The sequence below is a fragment of the Tympanuchus pallidicinctus genome, unplaced genomic scaffold, assembly GCF_026119805.1.
Source record: "Tympanuchus pallidicinctus isolate F22 unplaced genomic scaffold, pur_lepc_1.0 scaffold30, whole genome shotgun sequence".
Lineage (NCBI taxonomy): Eukaryota > Metazoa > Chordata > Aves > Galliformes > Phasianidae > Tympanuchus > Tympanuchus pallidicinctus.
The window spans coordinates 5,035,003-5,055,358 of record NW_026294748.1 but is presented as its reverse complement, the minus strand read 5'-3'; the positions used below and the strand labels follow the sequence as shown (position 1 = coordinate 5,055,358).

Below are 20,356 nucleotides of genomic sequence, written 5' to 3'. Positions count from 1 at the left end.
CACTCACTCCTTTCTTCCATGCAAACCCTTCACAACACAAGGCTCCAGCTCCCAATGGCTTCCCTGCCTTGACCCAGCACTGCTGCACCTATAATTACTGCAGGATTCACTACAGACAGAATTCCTAAATCATTTACCAGCTTTTAAGAGTAGAGTCCTGGACTCACAGTTAAAAGTTGTTTCTGCTTTTTTTTTTCCAACTACTTCAAGGTGGTGAATGGGAACTTGGTCCAAAATCACTTTAAAGACCAACTTTTCTGACATGTCCTATTTGCAATAAATGCTCAAGCACCATAAAAATCACTTACACAGCTGCACTGGATTTCAAGGGCACTCATGAACATTTTCATTGGTATCCAAACACAGATTGGCAACTCTGGATCAGATCACCTACACAAGAAGTGAGATTTTCTAGAAGGCAATTTGTTTTACAGCCATATTTATAAGCTTCATCATTCTTCCAATAGAACAGAATTAACTTCCAGGCAGGTTCATGGATCCTGAACATACATAAAGTATATGGCACTACTTATTTTTATTTCCAAGCTGCTACAATACCAGGTTTGCTGGTATTTATTAAGAAATACTATTTCCTCTGAATTATTACTGACATAATTCTGAGTGTGGCAATGCCAAAAGCTCACTGTATAGTGAGAGGTGTTAGCACTGACTGCAACCCACAAATCAATCCCCAGCCATCCAGAAGAGCACCCAATGGGACTCTGAGCAGCAGACCTAAGCAAGCTCCCCATAAAAGCTCCTTATGGGAAGCAAAATATTTGAAAAAAAATATATATATCAGGTGGCTGTAAGAAGTCTCATACCTTAAAAACACATCCTACAGCAAGTCATCTAGCTTTGACTAATGGTTCTTTAATTCCTATGGTAGACAGATGGAAAGAAGGAAAAAAAACAGTTATTAGGATCAAAGTTTGTTGTGGTACTTTCAATAGAGAGCGGGTCTTGGAGAAGCATGTGAGCATCACGTGCTTCTTCCTTCATAGATTCCATCAAAAAACACCAAAACCAACAAACCAACCAATGGCAACACAAGATGCCAACCCATCACCCACAAACCAACCCAAACGATGAGCACACTGCTGAGCTGCTTCAATGCGAACTACAACAGCAGCACCCCCATTTTGTTAGGATTATATCCTGCTTTACCAGAAGAGCAACCTGAATGGAGCAACCTGAATGTGCACGTTTGGCTGTCACAATAGCCAGAAACAAGCAGTCAGAGGAAATGAGTAATTAATATCCTCAGAATCCTCAATGGAGACCAGAGAGCTTTTCAGTCCGGCTGCCCAGGAGGGAACAGAACCTTCACTGCTGCAGACACACCAGGCAAGGGATAAAATAACACAACTACCAACGTCTACAAACATGTTTAAATGCCTTCTAGACATCTTAATAGTATGCGTGGGTGAGAATGTGTGCCTGTGTGTGTGCTTAGCCTTTTAAAATGGAACGCCTGTCTGAACCCAGGCCCCTGGGAAAGATTAGGCTCACAGAAAATCTTCTGCACAAATCTGTCTCTGTCACAAGTAAAACAAACAGAAAACTTGAGTCTCAGCTCACAAGACCTAGAAGCATCCTCTTTGGTACACACATAGCACAAGCTGCTTCAAAATGCTGTCACTCTAACAGCAAATATTGTTACGTGCAGTCTGTAAATGCCCCGTCATCCCTTAGATCTTCCTCTCTGCAGGACAGACCATCCAAGCATCAGTGCAGTGACAAGATTCTTCTCAAGCACTGATCTTGACTTCACCACACTCACATCTTTGAGTGTGTGAGGTTATACCAGAGTGAGGCAGATGGGAAAGCACTCTTCAGTTTTCAAGATGAGAACTACCTGGAGCCCAGACCATGCTACCAGCAGCAGTAAATGCTTTCTACAGGATACAGAGCACATCTGGAACACAGACAGAGCATGTCTGCTCTGCTCACGTGAATGCACCTTAACCAGCAAGAAACCTGCAGCTGGGTGTAGGTATTCAGCAGATTGGGTCATGTCCTACCTGTCTGTATGTCTTCACCAGGAAATGAATGAAGGAGGTCGTAATGCAGGGCAGAGGTACACAAGGTGCACACACACCACTGCAGAGCTGAGCTAACGCATGAATGGTTTCATGCCAACCCTGCCATCAAATCTGGCACACAAACTAAACAAACTCCCCTTTTCATAAATAAGTACAGTAGGCACAAAATGTAAAGCTCCTAAAATGATGCTTGGTGCAACAGCTAATACATCTGTGGCATGACAGACCTCCATTGGAGGACAAAAACACACCTCTGCTTCCATCAATCTCAGGGACCATACAACACAAAGGCTCTGTGTATCAAATCACACCACCTCAGACTTCCTGCAGACCTGTGAGTACAATATTAGCTGTATTTTAACATAGCTCCTGTTCACAGTACAGCCTACTGAGTATAAAAACAGACAGCTCTAATCCTGTCCTGATCCCCGAAATGCTGGTGAAATAGAAATTACTCTTCTGGAGCACGTGGATTCTTCTTAAATTTTAATATACTTTAATTATACATATAATACATCTCTCTGTATTTTTCAGGTCATTAAACCTCAGAGAAGAAAAATTTTCCAACACAACTATGTTCCAGTTACTAATTAAAGCAATTTTTACACCTTCCTGTGACATGCTGCTAAGGACGATTTATGATGGTGGCAAACAGCAGGAGGTCAATGCCAAAGTTAACAGCTGGGCTTATTGCAGTCACTTCTGAGATGTACTCATGTCATCAAGCAGCTGCTATGCACCAGTAAAGACTGAGAACCTACAAACAAGTCTGCTATCTTTGCAGCATTAAATGCAAGGGAGAGCCAAATTGTGCTAAGAAAACCTTAAATATCCAAAGGCTGAAAGGAAAAAAAAAAAAAAAACAAAAAACAAACAGATCACAAACAGCCTGTTCAGCTGAATTAATGGGGAGAATCTCATCTGCACTGGTGGACACAACATATGCGAATCCCATCCATCAATGATGGGTCACCAACAAGGCAGGCGATGACCGTAAAGCAAGTGGTAATGTCAATATTCAGGGATTTGAGGGTGGAATTATTTAGTTAATAGAAGCAGCTTCCATATACACTGTGAACAGAGTTGTTTTTGTATATCCATGTCCTTAAGTAGAGCTCTTGCAACATCTCAGAAGGAGCAGCAGGGAAACCACAGGGAGCAGAGGGATGGGAGGCCTTGCTCCATAGCAGAACACAGCAGGTCAGAATAAGGCTAACAGCTCAGGGGAGAACAACAGCATCCACAGATGTATGATGGGCTAAAACAGAGCACCACATAGCATACAATATGGGTATCCATGTCATAAACACTCACATTTCTTGTGAATACGAAGCCAAATCCAGCAAAATTGTCTTCCATAGCACCAGTACACAGCAAAATCCAGGGCAGGTTTTGTGGTTTTTACTACACATTTCCATCTTCTAAATAGGAATGAGATGAGCAGGGGAATTGCCATTTAATGTTTCGTTTTCTAAAATAAATATTTTTTTCCTCTGTAAATGAGTGGAATAAATGAAGACATTACAGCCTGAAGCTGCTCATGACTGCCAAGATGCTGAAAATTACCATGCCCACAGAAGAGCTGAGGGAATGAACAATCCCTCCCACTCCAAAGGCAGTGAGCAGGCTTCGTTTAGCAGCACGGATGGAAGATGAGAGCTGTGCTGCTCGACTCCCAGGCACAGGTCAGGGGGCATTTCCACGTTCCTGTTATTTTAGCTGACCCGTGCATGGACTGCTCTGTGCTAAATACCTTAAACTACCCCAGGCAGCTCCAGAGCAGGGCAGCTGGGCAGGCTCTTCCATTTTCGTTTGCAACCCACCACAAGAAAAAAAGGCATAGTTAACAGAGAGACCCTCACAAGTGTGCTTCCGTTCACTGGAGAATTATTAAATAAAAGCAAAAAAAGACAAGCCACCAAAAGATGACAACCCCCTCAAGTATCTCCTCAGCAGGCTTTGCTCATAACCACAAGCAGAACTGAACTGCTCTTTGCAATACCTCTCACCCTTAGGACACCACAGGAAAATGCAATTGCAGATACAACCACAGGGACCACTGAAAAGCAGCAGTGTGCTGTGGCTGGAAGGCTGCAGACAGCAAACCACCCTGCTGAGCTGCAGCAGCATTCCTGGCAGCTGATGCCTCAGACGGAAGTGATTCTGGTTCAAATGCTTCCTTTATCACTGATAACTGCAATCCTACCTCTTGCAATGCCAGGGCTTAACAGATAAGGAGGAGAGGATCTTCCAGGCACCGTAATCCAGTCCTGTTCTGACAGGGTTTTATTTTTAGAAGGCAGCTACATAAACACAACCACAGCAGAACAGAGACGGTGCTGTCTGAGGGGTAAACCTGTGCTAAAGGCAAGATAGCTGCAGCAACAGGAATGTGCATGGCAGCGCTTTCTCTCCCTTAGCAATATGTTCTTCAGTGAGCAAATAAAATCACCCGGAAAGTACAGAGTGCATCATCTCTCCATATTCCATTACTAAAACTTCCTCAAGTGAAGATAAGTTCTGTTTTTTTCCAAGTCTTGATTTCTGGCAGAAAGTTAAGACACTTACAGAATGCCTAATGACTGTTTCTCCTGATCACATTAATGGCACAGAGATGGATTTGAAGGGTGGACCATCGGGTGGATAAGGAACTGCCTGGATGGCCCTATGCCCAGAGCAGGGTGCCCATAGGAGCCTAATGAGGTTCAAGAAGGCCAAGTGTTGCACACTGGGCTGAGGGAACGTGGGGCTGTGGCAGTGGATCCAGAGGAGGCCATGGAGATGCTTCAAATCCATCTGAAGCACCCCTCCTGCAATGAAAGGCTGAGGGAGATGGGGCTGTTGAGCTGTTAGCATGTTCTGTTAAACCATTCTGTGATTCTATGATAAGAAAAATCACATTTGCATTATGGGAATTGCTCCACTGTAAGAATCACCTTACTATGTACAGCTGGACAAATACAGAGGTTCTGTTAAATAGCTCAGCTTGTACATATTATCAAGCACACTAAGAGGCAGTGAGATTGTATGGCACAACCATTGGAACTGAGATATTCCAATTCCATGCGAACAAGTTAACTGGAAGAGCTTTACAGGCAAAACACAAAACCTGGAAGCTGCAATTATCCTGGGCTGAGCAGTAGGATGCTCTGTATAGCAATACCAGCAGAAGCAACATTTACTTTGTATATTAATGAATTGAATGCTGATGCTCTAGAGGCAGGACGTTGGCTAAGCACAATGGGAAGGCAGCAGAGCAGAAGAGCAAAGGAAGGGAGCAGGGCCCACCCCACCTCCTCTGGGGAAGCAGCACAGAGGGCTGAGCCACAGCTGCTAACAAAGCCCTTAGATTCTTACCCAATATTAGGCTGAAATAAATGAATCATCATAAAATGGAGAAATCAGTGATGTAGACTTGGTTAAAAAAAAAAAAAAAAAAGGCAGAAATAAATGCAATGTATTACAGGAAAATAGCAGTGACTTTCTGGCACTGATGCCTTCTGTAAAACCCATCCTTTAACTGCAGCTTTGACAGTAGCCTCCTTTGTGATGAGCACAGCCTTTCCCTGGTAACACCAGCAATTTCCTCCCCATGCAGCATGCCTTGCTGGCCAGACAGAGATAAACTTAAAACATGGCTGTTGGAAGCAGCATACCAGAACATCTCTGAAGAGAAAAGCATCCCAAAATGCATCTTGTTGTTTTAGCACAGTGTTAGGAGGAGAACAAATCTGTCTTTATACATCTCAGAGAGTTAATTTAAAACCATCTCATGAGGTGAAATGCCAAGATATTAATACCAATTGCAGCATGAGACCATATTACAAGTGACATAAATGTTACAAAACAATCTGAAGTTCGGCCAGGCTGTTAATAGATAGCATTACACAATTACTGACACAGCCAGATAATACTGCATTTCTACTATGCAAATTTTTAACAGCAAATAGATTTTGAAAGGAGTTTACACCCACGATCCCCTCAGATGCAACTTGGTAACTCGCTATTAGGTGCCAAGCTGTCAGTCACAAATCAGTGCAGCCTACAAAGGAGCCACCAACGAAAGCCACTTGATGAAAATGCATGAGTCCCAAAGGAACCTATTTTTAAGCCTGTAAACTAATACTGTTGTATTAATGGCTTTTATTTTGCCATTAATTCTGCTTTTCTCCTATTAAGGCAATACCGTAATGCCTTATTTGTTCATTTCTCAGGAGCAAAGCCCAGCTCTTCAGATAATTTTATCCATTTTACAAAGCTACTACACCGCAGGAATCTTGCTTAGAAAGAGGCTTGGAGTTGGCATGTAGGGCCTGATTGACTTTGCTTGAGCACATCTGGCCTCAGGTACACAAACAGCTGTGTGTATTTGGCTTTGGTCTTCCATAGATGGCTGTGATGGTTTTTCAGAGGCAGCTGAGCACCTCCAGATGCTGTTAGCACCATGCCCCCCATTGCTGCTGCCCATACAGACATGGAGCAAACAGCTCAGGGCCCGACAAGACTGAGCAACCAGGAGGAATTTCACAGAGACAGGAAAAAAAAGAAAAAAAAAAAAAGAAATATATAACTGTTATAACTCTGTTTGCAAAGCCACCAAGTACAGGAACATGAAAGGCTGTAAATAATTCACCATATTAGAGAAAATGTTTCACAAATTAAAAGGTTGTAACCTCTTTTTGGCAACAAAGCTGGCAGATGCTGGAGGCATTCCTGTTTCTGAAAATGCAGAGCGTGGTGTGCCCTATTTATGAGGAAATAGCAGTGACTTTTCGGTTCTCAATCCTCCAAGGAACTGCTCAATGAAAAATGCATCTGCCTGTATTTCTGATGGATGGACCACAAAGGAATAAAGCTTGCACACTTTAGAAATGCAGCTCAGAAACTGAGTAGCAGCTCCCTGCATTCTGATGACACAGCTGCTGCCGTGCACAACGCAGAGCTGAGATAGCATGGAGAGGATGGGTAAATTGAAATTAAGAGATTGTATTTACATAAATACATGCACACAGTTGTTTGAAGATACACACACAAGCTAAAGACATGCATGCACTTATCAGAGACGGCTCAATAATGAATGATGCAGACTTAAAAGTGTGACATCAGTCAAATGCAGACTCGGAGGGGTGACCGCATGGCTGGGTACAGAACACAGAAGCAATTCCAAACAAAGAGAGCAGATTGCTTTAACTTCCTATTACTAAACATTCTGCCATGAACTAAAGAAACCTCACTGGAGCCACCCTCATCAGGTCAGCTGGTAACTGAACAAACATGGAAAAGAAACTCACCTGTATGTTGCCAAAGTCCACGTTTTCATAATGGAAATGTGCACATTCAGCCATCTTCGGGAAATGACCCTTTGTAAAGGATAACCTGAAGCACACCAAAAGCACATCATAAGATGCAAAACCACCAAACCTAAGCTCAGCATCAAGATCTGTTATAAAACCCAGTTACTCATACAAAATAAGAGCTTCCTCACCCTAAAGCCAAGGGAGCAGAGGGGTCTGTTGATGTGATGCACCAAAACAGTGGAGAAAGGAATTGAGCGAGAAAGGAAAACTGAATTGCAAAATGGCTTTTATCATTGCATCCTTAAAAACCACGTGGCATTTCATCAACACCAAGGCCCACAGCTTTAAGGAACGGTGCAGGGACAAGCAGCTCTACCTTAATAAATGCGTTTTTGCAGTGCAAATAAGCAGCCTTACACGAGACACATAGGAAAGTAGAACGTTACCTGTGAAAGGCATCACAGCCCATCAGTCCCGGGTTGATGTATCTGAGGGTGCAGAACAAATGCTATTTATCCTCTGCTTTTTTAAAATTCAAAAGTGAGGCATAATTATTCCCAAGTGGCTCCAGCTACAGCGATGGCTGACGGGGAGATCCTCTGGCTCTGCAGCATGCTCTGCTTCTGCTGAAGCTATTATAGACTCCTATAGATAACTCTGGTAGTGAGCCAATGAGATTGTCATTATCTAGCTCTCTCTTCCCACGGGAATATAAGTGGGAAGTGAGATACAGCATCTGGCTGCTCAGCACTAGAACAAAGAGCCATTTCCCTCGCAGCATCAGAGCTCTACGGAGAGGTAATGTGAATGCACAGAGCTATCGATACTGGGGAGTTCTGGTCCTCAAGTCAGCATCCTTAGCAAAGACAAGTCAAGTAATACTGATTATTTTTGAGCCTCTTTACAGGTTAGGGGTTTGAAACCTCAGCTACAAACATAATAAGTGGGTTTACATCATCTGGGAGAGAGTGAGAGAGAGCAAAAGAGGCTCACAGGGAAAAGAAAGAGAATCAGAAGGAAAAAAAAAAACAAACACTGACAGAAAAACTGTGCAAAACCCATTCAGGAAAGAGGCACAAGGCAGGAGGTGAAAAAAGGGAAAGACCAGAACATCAAATAAATATATATATACATACACACCACCCTAACATACGTATATACATAAATGCACACATAAGTATGTATATACACACACACACACACACATATACATTTAAATGGATCAATTTCAGAGAGGAATCCCAGAAGTTTAAGAATACAGTAACAGTGAAGTGAAAGAGTCTGACAGGCTTTGCCTCCACAGCATGAAGCAGGCAAGGGACCTAAGGAAACCTCTGATCCCCACTTCCATGCTACGTTCACTATAACTTTGCTTTGCAAGGATTTTGGTTGCTCCCAAAATGTGAAGGCGTTAACAAAAACTGTCACTGACTGCCCTGGATGTATTCCAACGCAAGAGCTCAAATCCAGGATGTCACAGCCAGAAGCCCAGCACAGATAGGAAAAATCAAACAACACTGCTCTTACTTTTTCACATTCTTCACTTTCATACTTGCTGTGCTGCCGCAGGTCCGGAGCGGTAACTCCCCTGTGATGTCAGGGATATCTGCACCACGTGCCTGCAAAACAAGCAGAGGAAAGGAAAGTAAGGATTGCACAGTGTGGATTGCTGTTTTCTCCATATACAATCATAGCTCTTTAGTGATAAAAGCTGTATTTTTAGCTTTTTAATATGGGGGGAGGGAAAGGAAAAGTGAACCATTGGTGCTGACTTAGCATCTGTTTATCTCCTAAACTGTTCTGTAGAGCATTACTAATAACCCTGAGATCCAATATTTTGTTCATTACTTCTCTTGGTTTCTAAGTAGAGATTTTCAGAGGTCGAGTCCAACAAACACTCCCAAACTCCATACTCAGACACCGGTGCAGCATTCATGCACAGACCCTGGAAGCAGCTGGATAGTTCATGCAGCACAAAACCATGTTAATGGCAGAGCTGCTCATCCGTGGGAGGTGAGCTTTCACAAAGACACTTGAAGCTATTGTTGTAAGCACACGAACCTATTAAAATGTCTTTAATTGCTGACACTCATTTAGTTCAGTGAGTCCAGAGCCCCACGCTCTCCTTTTCCATTTGCATTACCCATTTTTGCACACACACCCCCCTCCTCCTGCAGCTGCAGCACCATCCCTGGGGAAGCACTGAGCTCTGTGTGCTGCTGCTGGAGCAGCTCTGAGCTCCAAAGGCTGAGAGGTGGCTCTCATCAAAGGAACAGCAATTGAATGAGGAGATCAGTACAGACTTCACAGAGCAAGGGGAGCAAACTCTGCTCCATGATGTCGGCTCCTTACTGATGCAGATGAGCCCAGCAGAATGAGCACAGGCTGGATCACAGAAAGATGTCCGTTCTGCTTTATGCAATACGTTGCAAAATGTGAATGATGCTCAAAATAACAAATGTTCAAGCAAGAAGAAGGGACTCAGCTCAGGATTCCCTCTCTTGGAGGCCCAGAATGAATAACTATTGCACAAACTCATTTTCTAATGACAGGAGGAGGCAGAACTCCCTGGAGCAGCAGATCAGCACAAATGCTTTTGCACAAGTCCAGCCAAAGCTCCCTGAGCAGAAGCCATCAGTTTGGCAGCAGCCATGCCCCAGAACACAGCAGTGTCAGGCACAGCACAGCCTGGTGTCGGACGCAAAGCTTCAGTCTGATGTTGCAACCCCACAGTCAGGAGAATCTTCCCTGTCCCCATCCCTGAAGCTCTTGCTCAGTTTGACAGGGTCCAAACTCACACGTGCACCATTCACCATTCCTACCCTCATCAACAAACTGCAGCAGAGGCAGAAGGAGTGACTCAACTTCCAGCATTAGGAGGTACACAGCTATAGAATCCCCAGGGCTGCTCTCACAGCTGCCATGAGCAGGCTCAGGGTCAGATGCCAGCACCAGGGTCCGTCTCTGCTTCCACTCAGCCCTGCCTTGCAGTCTGTCCACAGCTGCAGACTGTGAGCACTCACTCAGAAAACAGCAGGGCAGTATCTACAGACCTGAAGAAACCTCTGCCAGGCTGCCTGACAGTCACGACGTGCACAGTTACTTCAGTATCTCACAGGACACTCGAAGAATCTCATTGTGATTTTCAGCATTAAGAAGATCACCAATTTCATTTAAACCTCATGCATCTTTTACATGAGAAAATCACTAATTACAGTGATAAACGCACCATTCCTGTAAGCTGCTTTTAGGCAAAGCTGGATGGTGCTGGACTTCATTTTCTAAAGAACAGAAATTTTGCAGGAAGAAAAATAATTTCTTCTTCAGAATCTGGGAGAATATGAACACTGTGAAACAAATCCGACAGAACCACGTGGCCCCCAGGCAGCCTGCAGTGAGCAGAGCCTTGCTGCTGACTCAGAGCAGCGTAGGCAAAACTCACACCTCCAGGAGATGTAAATGCCAGCAGCTCTGCTCAGGGTTCTGCTGTCCTCTCCTTCCCAGCTGAGCCCAACCTTGCTGGTTGCCTTCCCATTTCCAGCATCATGCACCACTGACATGGACCACAATGAGATGCCATGCACTAATTAACTTTGGGGGCTTTTCCAATTAGATTTGAGCTCTCTGGGCTGTGCAGCTGAACATAATCTTTCTGAAGGCTCACAGCTGAGGAAAATGGGCAGAATGGTGATCCTGTGTAAGCCAAGAGCTTTAGTACGAGGCACAAACAGCAGAAAAGGAAAGGTGATTAGATAATGAAGAAAGAAATCTATTGCAATTTTATAAACCCCACTTCTCCTAACTGAAATGCAATTACTTTCCATTTAAACCACAGGAAGCCAGCTACAGCATAATCACACTTCATTCACCATTAGTTTTACCTGCTTTCATCTCAAACCTGGCACTCAGGAGATCGCCTCACATCACCTCTCTCTCAAAACACAAATAAAACACTCCACAGTGAGATTTGTTATCTCCCGTGCTTTGTGTCACAGCAATTTCCTTCTAAAAATCATTTGGAAGCAGTTTGAATTATTTACACCTGAAAATTAGCTGGCTAACATCACAGGTTGGCTTCTCACTCCTTTCTCTTCCATGCATCCCTGTTCCGTGAAAGCTCAGTAATTGCAGAGTAAATCTGTTCGTGCAAATTGTTTAGTCTGATTCTCACAGCTTAATGTCACTGCTGCACCAATCAATCTGCTTTGGTCCCAGACTTGGTAAACAAATTAGGCCTTGATCCAGAACGCAGCCTGCTGGCTTCGTGTGCATCCTCAGGCTGCTGTGTTCGGTTGGAGGTTTCCCAGCTCTGCTGCAATGCTCCGAAAGCTGGGATGGTCCCACTGCAGCCTTTGTGCAATAGAGCAGCACAGACTGTGGGGCAGGTGGGTATCACTGAAAGTTCCAAGCAGTTCTGAGACAACGCCTGTCTGTCTGTCCATCCTTCTGGTGGATGGGATGCCAGGTTTAGGTCACCACAGCCATGTGAGCGCTGGGAGTCACCTGTGCCACTTCTGAGTGCTGCTGCTGAATCTCCCAGGGACGCGGGCTGCCAAGTTTGAGTTTGCAGCCTTTTATCACCTCAACTTGAAGAACTTCAGCTTTGCTCTCTCTGGCACAAAACCTCAGTCATAAATAATTTATTTCTAACAACTCCACAGTGAAACATGAAGGGATTTTCTCCGAAAAGTCTCACTGCATTCATCAGCCAACACATCAGCCCTCCTCCCTCACTTCCAGAATTGTAACACAGTGTGAAAGCACACGTGAAACTGAAGCACTCCACTGAGTTCTTGGGTGTCCTCAGCAGGGAAGAACCCCGAGCTGGGACAAAACCCCCAGCTGCAGACTCACACCAGGACACACGTCCCCTTAACCAAGGTTACCACAAAGCCACAGTAAATACTGGATAAGCATTAGCATTTATGCATCCCCCCATCACCAGTCTCTCATCCGAACCAGTCTGAAGAAACCAGACTGCTCTGGGTTCCTTGAGCACATGGCCTTGTTTCTAACAGTGGCAGAGCTGAATCAAAATGCTGGAGCTGCTCTCCATGGCAGTCTGCCCTGTACATCATTTTCACTTCCCCTTGCTTTTCCTTCTAAAACCAAACCAAAGGACCACGGCCAGAACTTACCAAAAAGGCAGCCTTTGTCACTTTCACTTCTTCACTGAAGAGCAGCAGGAAACTGCTGCTGCAGCACCAGTCATCACCCAACAGCAAGTGATGCTCTACTTAATTGGAGCAACTGCAGCCACCAACAGGCTCGAGGAGAGCAACTTCTTTCTACTCTTACTTGGAACAGCCATACAGGATCTCCACAATAAATATACATGCTTTAATACATTGCAGCTGAGTTCTTCATAACTGCCTGGGATACCTGGATGTATTTAAGGCAAATAAGCACCTGGTTTGCGTGCCCAGGTCTGGCAATCTCACCTTAAACAAAAAGACCTGCAGTTTTAATGAAGAAACAGAAAGTAATAATTATCCTCCCAACTCCACATCTCAAAATCGAGCTGAAGAATGAGCATCCGTGCTATTCAGGGGCTGAGCAGCAGAGAGCAGTACTGGCACATGTAATACTGGAAACCAAGGGCAGTCTGCTGTGTGGCCAAGAGTCCCCATCCCCAACTGCAGGAGCTGCCCAGTAGGGAAACTCTGAATCCTGGCTGTGCTCATTCTTAATCCCATGTCTAGGAAATCTGTATTCAATAAAGATGCTTTGATGTGTATCATTTTTTCAGTTCAGGACTTCTAATTCCATTTTCCACATTCCCTGTCACTGAATTGTTCTGCGCAGCCCTCACCACACAGCGTGGTTAGCATGGAATTATTATTCTCTTTCAGAAGACCACACAGGATGTGCTTTTTCTGCTCCCAGCTCCTCCCCTCCAAGGGAAGAAAAGTAAGAGAAAACTTTTAAGCGGTGCCATGAGCTGGCAAACGAAGGGAAACCTCTCATTCCTGAGCTCCAGTGTTACAGGCGTTCATCCACAGCACCCATTTACCACGGTTTGAAGGATCAGCCTCAGCAGAACAAAGCACTTAACTATTCACATCCTGCTTTCTCAAATCTAGCTCAGATAGGCAGGAAGAGCCCCCCCAGCTCACATGTAAAGCAGCTAATTGGGTGAATGGAATCCAAGGCACAGAGTAAGCAACTTGGCAGCAGCCTGGCCCTGCTCTGGCAGTGCTATTGTGACTGTGAACAAAACTCACCTCGTAAAGCTGGCAGATTTTATGTCACAATGGGATTTCTTAAGTGGGCTTTAAAAAGACGCAGATGAATCAAATGCACCCAAAGAATGACAGTTATTTCCAGCAAAACAGCCTTGCACTTGCATATTCTTTCATTGCTAGCACTTGTTTCAAAGACAAAAACGGATGCACTGAGCAAAAATGAGTGGTTGGCTACTGGGGACAGCATCAGCATGATAACTACCTGAGAGCTTTAAGGCTGTGTGGCTATAGGCAAGCAGCAGTTAGTGCCTCATTGCCATTCACAAAGAGCTCAGCCCAGGGAGCTGCACGTACAGCACACAGCCCCATAGAATGGTTTCTGGCTGAGGAATGTACTTTAAGAACAAAAATCCCACATACAATATGCGTGGGAAAGGCAGCCAGGGTTAGAGTCCTCCTTCTGTACAGCTCACAAAATAAATTGTAGAAGAAAGCCAGGGAAAAGGGAGCATCCAACGAGCACAATGCTTTCATTCCCATTCCTTGTTGGCTCAAAAAACTCCATCCCAAAAACCCCTTGCTCTGTTTGATGCACAGCCTATTGCTTCACAGAGAAAGGAGGGGGTCCTAATCACAGCTTACCCATCAAGGACCTGCAGGGTTTTGGGTGCCAGAATGCAATTGCTCACAGCACAAAGAACTTGAGAGATTAATTCAGGCTGAAGCCAGCCAATGCCACTCCTCAGTCCCCCGGCCATACGCAGTGCTCACGTAAATACCAATGCTGCATTATGTTACAGGTACAAATCCGCTTAGAAGCCAAAGAATTTTCCCACTGCAGTGGAAGAAAAACTAGAAGGCAGAAAAAACAGCAGGCTGACAGTTAACCCAATAGATCAGGAGTCAGAGGAGTTAATGGGAATTCATATTCATGCATGTAAAACCAGCCTGGGCTCGGCTTATAAAAGAGCCAGCTCCAGTGGCATAAAAGACATAACTGCTATATGATACACTCATTTTGCAAACCCTTATAATAACACAGCAACGTGAGGAATGTGTCTGTTTGTAACATGCAATTTATACCATCACTATCCATAAACCTCACAGCCCACGAGAACAAAAGGGTCAGCCCAGTCACTGTGCCCCAGTGGGGGCTGGGGATCCCACACTGCTCCAGGGCCTTCAGCCAGAGGAGCCACAGTGAGCAGAGCTGACATCAGCATTTCTGCACTCACATCCGAGGTGACAGTGAGCTGCAGCTCGTGCCATGTGGGTCAGAACAGGACACAGCACTGGGCACAGGGCTGCAGTCTGTGCATGCTCCTGCTCAGCACAGCACGTGAGCACCAGCAAAGCAGGTGAGCGCAGAGCTCCTCCCCACTGCACACAACAGGGATGTGCCCAAGAATGCTTTACTGCCTTCATATAGTTATTAGGTAAATGCTACCAGGAGCATTCAAAAAATTGGCTGCTGCATTCACGTGCCACTTTTGTCTTTTTAAGTTGTCATTATCCCCCAGGACCAGGGAAATTGTTCACAGAGAGAGTGGTGAGGTGCTGGAACAGCTGCCCAGGGAGGCTGTGGATGCCCTGTCCATCCCTGGAGGTGTTCCAGGCCAGACTGGATGGGGCCCTGGGCAGCCGGGGCTGGTATTAAATGTGGAGGTTGGTGGCCCTGCACATGGCAGGGGGTTGGAGATTTGTGATCCTTGAGGTCCCTTCCAACCATTCTGTGATTCTGGGACTATAGAAGAAGAAATACTGGTGGTGACATGTAAACATGAAACCCAAACGTCTCATTGGTGAGATGCTGTATTTATCTGTCTGCATCAGATTCAGTTTGAGACAAACAGATAAGCAAAACAGAAGGTCAACGTGCCTGAAAACTGGTGAACGTGGCCATCAGCAAACTATGCTGAATCCTTCTTCCTTTGCTAAGTGCTGCATGCAATGGATTTTAAAGCAAGTTTGGAAAATGTCATTTTTTTCCCACAGGTCAACACTGTACCACAAGACTGCATGCACTGTGAAGAGAGAAAAACATAACTGAAAGCATAGCGTTACCAACAAAAATTAAACGATTACTATAAATTAGTACTTACTGTCTGAAATACAGTATCCATTCCAGCTTAATCAAACTCAATTAATTGGCAAACCCAAATGGAAGTCAATGTGCCAATTAAGTGATCGTCCCTCATTGCAAAGACTCCCAGGGACAAACCCATGCTGGGGGTAAACCTGTGAAACACAAAGGACTCCAACCAAGAGCAGAGGGGGGGAAAGGACCATATGCAGCAACACAATACCTTGCCAACAGCTTCACAAGGGAAAAAGCATTTGATTCATGCAGCAATAATAAAGAAAACAGGTTACGTGAACTGAAAGCAAAATGGAGGTTATGGGTTTGATGCCAGACCAGAACTGTTTTGACCAAAGCATTATCACAGCCTGGTGGCAGATTGGTGTGCTGTAAGGAACACTTGTCACATGCCCAGGCCTATATTACCCATAGCACCCGAAATCCCACCTCCAGCCCATCGTTAGCTCTACTGCAATCACCCCTGGTGACCTCAATGGCACAAAGCAGTGGGGCGCTGGACAGGAAAGCCATACTGGGGTTTGGGTGAGATGAGATCCAGTGAGATCCAGCCTTGCCATCAATGGCAAGCCAAGCCCCAGAGCCTCCTCCAGCACAGAGCCAGCCTCCAGCTTTAAGGTAACATTTTCCATTACGCTGAAGTAACTCTTAGGACTAGGAGCCAGAAGCTGAGTGCTGGAGCATCCAGGGGGACAAAAAGCTCAAGCCCAATCCTGGTGCATCATCCAAGCTATCCAAAAAGCCAACAGAAAAGAAGAATCACAGTTTTGTAACTACTGAAATGTTTCCATATCCCTAAAAGCTTCAAAATGTTAAAGAACCTTGAGGTAGGCGTTCAGAGCTCAACATAAATAAAGAAAAACACATAAAGAAATTCATAACAGAAACTCCACATACCCCATCCTCTGCATCTATTCTTGCAGAAGTCACAGCCAAGATCTGGGGCAGCTCTGGGCTAAGGACTGAACAAAGAATGAGAAACAAGCCCAGCTCTAACAAGACTGACACCTTTCTTGAACCCTTAACAATCCACCAAACTCTACACGGTTTTATAAATTGCGTTTAAAATTAATTTTCTCCTCACTCCTGTCCCAAATTTAAGAGAGTGATATATTGAGGTCTCATTAAAAAGCCTTCGTTACCCTCACAAACCACATTATGTTACCTCACCCACTATCAAACAGTGAGAACACTACAGTTCTCAGAACAGATCTAAGAACAAGGATCATTACAGGGACTTCATGCAGACAAATCTAACCCCTGTGCCATTTGGAGGCTTGCATTTCTCCTTAAGAAAATTCTACCAGCATAAGCTAAATGGGACGGTGACTGCCAGCTGTCTGCCTGCTTTTTCAGTTACTCATTTGCCAGATTCATGGATTGTCAGTGGTTTCCTATTGTAACTTAGAGGTTCTTGTATCGCTCTTCTAGGAAGCCTGGTTTCAAACCAGGTTCATTTGGGGATACTGAGGTTACCATCTTAATAACCTCATCCCTAATTGCACCGCCAGATCTCCAAAGCGACTGCTGAGAGGCGTGGGATGGAAAGCCCCTGGACACATCCAGGAGGGATGTACTTGTGAAGGATGCCCTGTGGACACTGTTGGATGAGCCCAGCTGGAAGGATGATCCCAGCACTCTGCTCAGGGCAACGTGGATCCAAATCCCTCAGAAAATAAACCCACCACAACTTTAGGGACTGGAAGATAACGACAGACGCTGCAGAAAGAGCCACCTTGTTCAGAAACACACGTTGTGTGTATATAGAAAAGAAATCCTATTTCCAGTTTTGGACTCAGTACATTCACCTTATCTCCAGTGCAGGTCTGCCTGCTGGCTTAGTGCAGCTCCAGGTGCTATCGTCCTGTGGCAGCACCATTTGAAAGGAGAACATGAATAAAGAGCTCCACATTCATTTCACTCTTTTAATTCTGCTTCCCCACAAAATTCTGACAAAACCCTGCTACAGGGAGAGGCAGCTTTTATAGCACAGCAACCCTGCACCCACAGAGAGGTGCTAAGAGCAAGTAAGATGGTCAATGACAGAAGGTAAATGCAAAATTAAGTAAAACGATCAGATTACATTGAAGTTAATGACAGGCTGAGGACAGCTGTTTTGTAGGTTTGTGTGAGAAATCTTATTTAAAGCCTCTTTCACAACTTTATTCCTTCTAGCAATAGAAACAGAGCACTCTTCAGGTCCTTACAAGGGAAAGATGCTCCTTTCCTGTATGGTAACACAACCAGCTCAGAGATATGCTAGAAAATCATATGCTGCAACATCACTTGGCTCAAACATGGCTTTTTGTCCCCAGAGCTCACAAGTATTTCACAAAGAAAGTCAGCATAACCAACTGCACCTTCCAAAATGGAGCAGAGAGAAAGAAAAAGGGCAGGTGTGAAGGTTACCCAGCAGCGCAGTGGGACCTGGGGGCTGAGACATGAGAAAAATGGTGCAGATAATATTACTAAATTCTAAAAATAGAGAATATAATCAGAGGCTGCTACAAAATATAGCAATCCTTGAGGACTGGTCGAGATGTTGTGTTATGACCTGACTCCTATGAAGTCTGTCCATCCAGTGCTGCATCTCGGTCGGTCTGGCTCTCAATCTGGCTCAGGATTATAGAGCTCCTATGAAGCTGCATGAGCGACCCAAAGTACCCAAAGCAACCAAGAAAACCACCTGCCTTTGTGCTAAACTACAAAGAACAGCAGCTGAAAGTACAAATTAGAATCCTACAAAGGACAAAAAAAAACTCAGGTGCCCATGATTAGACAACAAGGACAGAAATATTAAAAACAGAGTTTCTGTCCCATCTGATATTCAGAGAACAGGAGGACATTCAACCTCTATGTATTTAGGAAGTCCTTCAGTTTATTTCTTGTTGAGAAGCAGGTTTGGAAACAAAGCACTCACATAAATTAATAATAAGCACTTCCAAACACGTTGCAGATAAAAGGGGGAGGGAAGGGGATGCTCGCCTAACTGTGAATGCATAGAGCACCTTTCCCAAAGTACAAAAGCATGTAGAGAGGCAAAGTTCGAGAGACAACTGAATGAGCATCACAGATCTGTCTGTTGTGTCAGAATTTCCCAAGCTCTTTGCACTGCTGCTAGTCTCAGCAGTTCCTCACCTGGCAGAGTGTGACATTCATTCCAAGTGACAAAGCCTTGCACCCAGTTGGGTCTCCAGCTGTCTACAATGAGAAGCAGTGGAGAACAGAAAACAGCTCAGCTGCATCCAACTCCTCCAAACCTTTACAGCCTCCATTAACCAAAGGCTGAAGCAACAAGCGACAACAGAACTTGTCTGCAACTTCAACAGCTAACCAGAAAATGAGTTTATTGTGCAACTATGAGAAACTCACATAGCACGTAAGGAGCAAACTACAGGAAAGGAGCAAACCTGAGTGCAAGAATGCAAAGTGAAGAGAGCGAGGAAGGAAGGCTCATGATTAAAATGATCAAGAAAGACACAAATACAGCAGATTCACTGGTTAAGCAAAAAGCACAACAAGACAATGTAAATTCTCAGCAGGAAAGCATCCTGTAAGTCTCACCTTCCGACTGGCCATTAAGCAGAGGTTGAAAATGTAAATTTGATTCACTTAACACAGAAAAGACGAGCTAGTGAGGCTTTTAGGTCCATCTACATCTAATGTGCATGAAGTCAGAACACCACAAGCACAGATCCTAGCCATTGTAACTACAAGCTCAGTCTTTAACACTTAGCCTTATGCTCTACCACACCAAGTCACTGTGCAGCAAATCTCAGACCTGAATTTCCTTGGAAAAAAGCATCCAATGGACTACAACAATCACAGAATCATAGTTGGAAAAGACCTTAATGATCATCAAGTCCAAATGCAACCCAACCATTCTAACTCTAACAAATATAACACCCTAAGTACCCTAACTCTAATAAATGAGGTATGCTAGTTGACTTGTGTCACAGGTAGAGACTGAATTAGAGATAATACTCCTGAGACACTCCTGGAGGTTACAGACAGCACTGTGTCAGTGACCCACATGAGCCCTGTCTGTGCAGTGTGAAGAAGCTCCATGCTCTGAGGCTGCAGCACGCACTGCTGGCTGAGTAACCCTGATGAGAACAGGCAGTGCTCTCACACATGCAGCATCACTGAGATCTGCTGGCCAATGCAGAGAGAAGGAAAAAAAAAAAGATACCTGCAGATAGAGAAAAAAAAACATATCCAGTAAGAGACAACTGTTAAAAGTCAGAACTAACAGCATAGAAGCATGGAGTTGAGCAGAATAAGAAGTATAGAGAAACACCAGCAGGCCAAATGCTGGAGAGGCCAGAGCTCTGTCTTGGTTTGGGTTTTTTTGGCCTGAAAATGGAATTTGAAATAAAATACCATCATTAAGCATAGAGGGTTTGATAATGCTTTTAAAACAGTACAAACACTTGGTTGTCTTACTTAACATTAAAATAAATACTTGTCTTATAGTGGGGGTACACATCTTAACTATGTATAATGAATACTTCACCCAAAATGTTCTTCATCTGATCCAGCCAGATATGAATGGTGCTTTAAACCTTAAAATAATCCATCAGGATGAACATTCATGTTCCACTGGGTTCTCAATGTTTGTTTGCTCTATCTGTCTTGCTGGATTCTTCCACGGCTTCGTGAGTAGCACTGATTCACTTAAACCACCTCTCAGAAAGGCTTGCTCAGCCTGTGAAAGTAAGCTGAGTTGAA

The 20,356-nt window shown here is 44.4% G+C and overlaps 1 protein-coding gene across 6 annotated transcripts in view; it reads right to left on the bottom strand.

Moving 5' to 3' along the window:
• The window catches only part of ARHGAP32 (Rho GTPase activating protein 32), a 175,606-nt gene that overhangs the window by 87,395 nt on the left and 67,855 nt on the right, over nucleotides 1–20,356 (bottom strand). For 5 of the 6 annotated variants that reach the window (XM_052697070.1, XM_052697071.1, XM_052697072.1 and 2 more), the window contains 3 exons: nucleotides 8,870–8,961; nucleotides 7,789–7,830; nucleotides 7,337–7,421 (listed from right to left, as the gene is read on the bottom strand). In XM_052697070.1, the coding sequence (XP_052553030.1) occupies nucleotides 7,337–7,421; nucleotides 7,789–7,830; nucleotides 8,870–8,961 (219 nt within the window). The remainder of the gene's footprint in view (nucleotides 1–7,336; nucleotides 7,422–7,788; nucleotides 7,831–8,869; nucleotides 8,962–20,356) is intronic. The other variant, XM_052697076.1, reaches the window with a different exon arrangement.